Below are 4050 nucleotides of genomic sequence, written 5' to 3' on the forward strand. Positions count from 1 at the left end.
AAACCTTTAGCTCCACTCTGCAGACAGAGCAGATAAATTAACCATATGATAACGATGGGATAGAAAAATAAAATGATGTGTAAATTCTAGGCGTGGTATCCTTGGCTTGGTCAGCACATTATTTATTAATTCATGCTTAATTCATATTAAAAAAAACTTCTTTGTTTTAGTAGTATCTGTGTGGCAATGCAATACTTTAAATCTTTTCAGTACATACATGTTCCTGTAGCACTCTGACCTGATAGCAGCTACTGAAGGTTTTACTGAGTACAGTTCTGTATTTTTCAGGTGTGGCAGTGTGGGGGGCAGTTGGAAATTATACCTTGCTCAGTTGTGGGTCACGTGTTTCGCAGCAAGAGCCCCCATACTTTCCCAAAAGGGACTCAAGTGATTACCCGGAATCAAGTTCGCCTTGCAGAAGTATGGATGGATGAATATAAATATATATTTTATCGGAGAAACACAGAAGCAACAAAAATTGTTAAACAAGTAGGTGGCGATGGTGGTGGTATTAGAAATCAGTTGCTTCATTGAAATTCTTGGTGAGCAAAAATTATTATTTATTTAGGCACTATGTATGATTTGCTTTGCTTGGCAAAATATTGAATAGAATAACAGCCAGTTATAGTTTATTTAATATTTTACAATATCGGAACTTGAGTAATTGAGTCAGGTCCATCTGTCTATTCATCAGATTAGAATTGGAAGAATTTCATTAATCAAAATGAAAGAGTTGAGAAAACTTGAATATGCTTTAAATAAATTAGAGTTAATCAATTGAATGAATATTAGAAAGCTAGTTCTAGGACTATGCTTTTTTTTTCTTCCTAGCATTCTTCTCACAGTGCAAGGTATGCTTTTTTTGGATCAACTGAGTGTTGATCCATTGGTTGTGACAGGAATTGATCAACTTATCGCCCAAGCTTGATGCCAGGGGTTGAGAGTGAGTGGCTGGCCGAAATCCACTCAGCTGACTTTCATGCCTCAGATGGGACTAGAACTCATAGTCTTCTGGTTTCTAGCTCGGTGCCTTTAAGTTTATATCCTGTGCGCATCTGTGTCTATGTGTGTGTGTTTATGTATATGTGTATATAAGTACTTTGGATAAGTACAATAAAGAATGTTGGCTTATTTGATAAGAAGGATAAATATGCTTGAATTTGTCAGAGAACTCTATAGAAGGGGAAGCATTATCGCTAATTTGGGTTACTGGAAGCTTATGTGACAACAGTGAGTCAAGTGGAAAGGGATAGATCCAGTTTTAAGGCAAACAATAGGAGAAGATACTGTCTGTTGTCCCTCTCCCAGTGAAATCAAGCTTCTGAATTGTGTATCAGAGCTTTGTAAAAACTTAAAATGTATTATTAATACATTGGTGCACTGACAATTTATCACATCTTTCAAACAAATAAAATTGGGTGTGGCAATCATTTATTACTTCCCTGGAAGGAATTTATTATGGGTCCTTTCTAGCATACAGGTAGGTCCTCGACCTATCTTGTTTAGCGACTGTTCAAAATTACAAAGGCACTGAAAAAAATGCCTTAAACCAATTTACAACCATCACAGCTGGTTGACACTTGGCAACCAGCTTACAGTAGTGGCCGAAATTGTGGAAACCTTTTGGGAAAAGTGTATTTTTGAGGTTTGATGGCGAATAACACCACTTTTCCTTGGAGTAGTATCATAAAATTATATATCAATGGAAAGATAATTTAATCAAGAATGTAATGCAACAAAGTTTGTTCAATTATCTGTACTGTATTCTATGAAAAGGTATAGCCAAATATTCAGAAAAAGGAAGCACAACTTGCTTAGGTTGATATCAGGTAGCTTTCCTTCATCGGATTGTAGCCAATGAGCATGAGTGTTTAGAAAGCCAATCAGGTATCATCTTGTTTTGGCAATGAGCCAATCAAATCACAGTAGGATTCAGTTATTGATGTCATGTATTGAAGCTGAGAGGAGGACATTTGTCAGTGTGTTATGTGATCGCTATCCAGTTGGTTGGGGTTTTTTTGTGTTCTTTCATTTAGTGAGCTTTTAAAACGTAATAAGTAATGGTGTAAAGAGTTGACTGGTCGCCCTGAAAGCGATGTAAAATAGTATTATTAAGTGAAGAAGGCTACAGTTATAAAGAAGAAAAATTGGTGGAAACTTAACCAAAGGTGGCATTTCTACTGTACACTTTTTCCAAAAGGTTTCTATAATTTTGGCCACTACTGTATATTTATGATAGTTGTAGCATCCGGGATCATGTGATCGGCATTAGCGACCTTCCCAGCTGGCTTCAGACCAGCAAAGTCAATGGAGGAAGCCAGATTCACTTAAAGACAGCATGATTCACTTAGCAACTGTAGTGATTGGCCTAACAACTGTGACAAAAAAGGTAGTAAAATCAGGGTGATTCATTTAACAACTGCCTTGCTTTAGCAATGTTAATTCTGGTCCCAATTGTGGTTGTAAGTCAAGGACTACCTATAAACTTATTTAATTTTTTTTTAAAAATTTTTTTTATTGTTTCGAGTACTTATGAAACCTGTTTCTTAAGCAACTTAGGAAAATTTTAGAAGAAATGTAAACATCACAAAGAGAATTATTTAAACTTAAAGGCGTTATGTATTCCGAGCTCCTATCAGCCAGGAAAAAAGTGTATATTTCTATTTGCTGAAGACCCAGCGTGAAACCCAGAGTGGAGACCACTTACATCCTAGAGTTACTCTCTGCTGTGTGAGAACATGGTGTTGCAAGCAACATGGCCCCAGATGTGGCCTAAATCAATGCTGCTTAGCTGTAAGAGGGACAGATACTTTACATTTTAAAACTAAACTCTTTAAAAACCCCTGCTAGTTTTCTGCTGCAAACAAATGTCATAGCACAGTGGTTCTCAACCTTTTTAATGCCGCGACCCCCAACCAGTCGTAAGTCGAGGACTAAACCGGTCGTAAGTCGAGGACTAAACCGGTCGTAAGTCGAGGACTAAACCGGTCGTAAGTCGAGGACTACCCAACCGGTCGTAAGTCGAGGACTTTCCCTGCCCGGGAGCGCCGCGCATGCGTGGTTCCGACCCCTGCGCCGGCCGAGGCGTAGCTGGCAAGCGGCAGAGATGGAGCAGGCCGACCACCAGCTGGCCCAGCTCAAGGGAGGTAAGGCACCCGCCGGAAAAGGGGAAAAAAATGGCGGACAGCCTTGCTTGGCGACCCCCGTGAAATGGTCGATCGACCCCAAATGGGGTCGCGACCCATAGGTTGAGAACTGCTGTCATAGCAGAAACTGATTTCATAGAAGAAGGCAGAGAAAGATTGCAATGGGAAGCAGTGGTGTGAGAATGGCAAAAAGCAGCTCAGCACTGATATCGGAGGTTGATAGGCAAATAAATGGCGTACAGGGAAATCTTGGCTTCTATAGCAGATGGTGTTCTGCCTCAAGCTGAAGATTTGCTGAAGCTGCACCGTGCTTTCAGGAACCACTAAAAATGCATTCACTACTTCATGATTCTCATGGAGGCACTGTGTTTGGCGGCTCTTCAGTTTGCAAGGCAGAAGCATCATCCACCATTTGAGTTAGATCTCACTGCTGGTCAGCAGCCTGTTTGTAATTAGGAATTGTTCATAAGCCAGAGGTTCATAAACTGGAGACTTCCTGTTATGCATATCAAATGTACTGAGATCACCCATTGTCCTTTCCTCCACTGAACTTTATATATCAAAAACCTGCTCAAGGGTGAAATGAGGGAAGCTACAAAGATGGCTTAGCCAGAGCTGATTACTGCCACTCAATCTGAAAATTCAGCACTCTTTTGTAGTGTTGTTGTATCTCACTCACTCCAAAAATTGCCCCTGTGCAAAAGGGTCAAAGAAGCCATTTATGGACATGGACATACACACACACACACCAGTGGCCGCCAGTAATCTGTATGGAAATAGTTTTGCTGGTAAGGCAATGAAAGCCTGGTAAAACCACCAAGTAAAATCACACAACAACAAAAGTAATCAAGAGCAACATGAGCTCCCTTCGACCAGTCCGCTCCCACAGAGAGGGCCTCCTTAG

At 40.2% G+C, this 4050-nt stretch overlaps 1 protein-coding gene across 1 annotated transcript in view; it reads left to right on the plus strand.

Annotated features, from left to right (window-relative positions):
- GALNT3 (polypeptide N-acetylgalactosaminyltransferase 3) overlaps nucleotides 1–4050 on the plus strand; it is a 39331-nt gene that overhangs the window by 18592 nt on the left and 16689 nt on the right. Inside the window, exon 8 of the mRNA XM_015823636.1 lies at nucleotides 289–489. Coding sequence (XP_015679122.1) covers nucleotides 289–489 — 201 coding nt within the window. The remainder of the gene's footprint in view (nucleotides 1–288; nucleotides 490–4050) is intronic.

This window comes from Protobothrops mucrosquamatus, unplaced genomic scaffold (genome assembly GCF_001527695.2).
Source record: "Protobothrops mucrosquamatus isolate PMUCROS unplaced genomic scaffold, P.Mucros_1.0 scaffold1933, whole genome shotgun sequence".
Classification (NCBI taxonomy): domain Eukaryota; kingdom Metazoa; phylum Chordata; class Lepidosauria; order Squamata; family Viperidae; genus Protobothrops; species Protobothrops mucrosquamatus.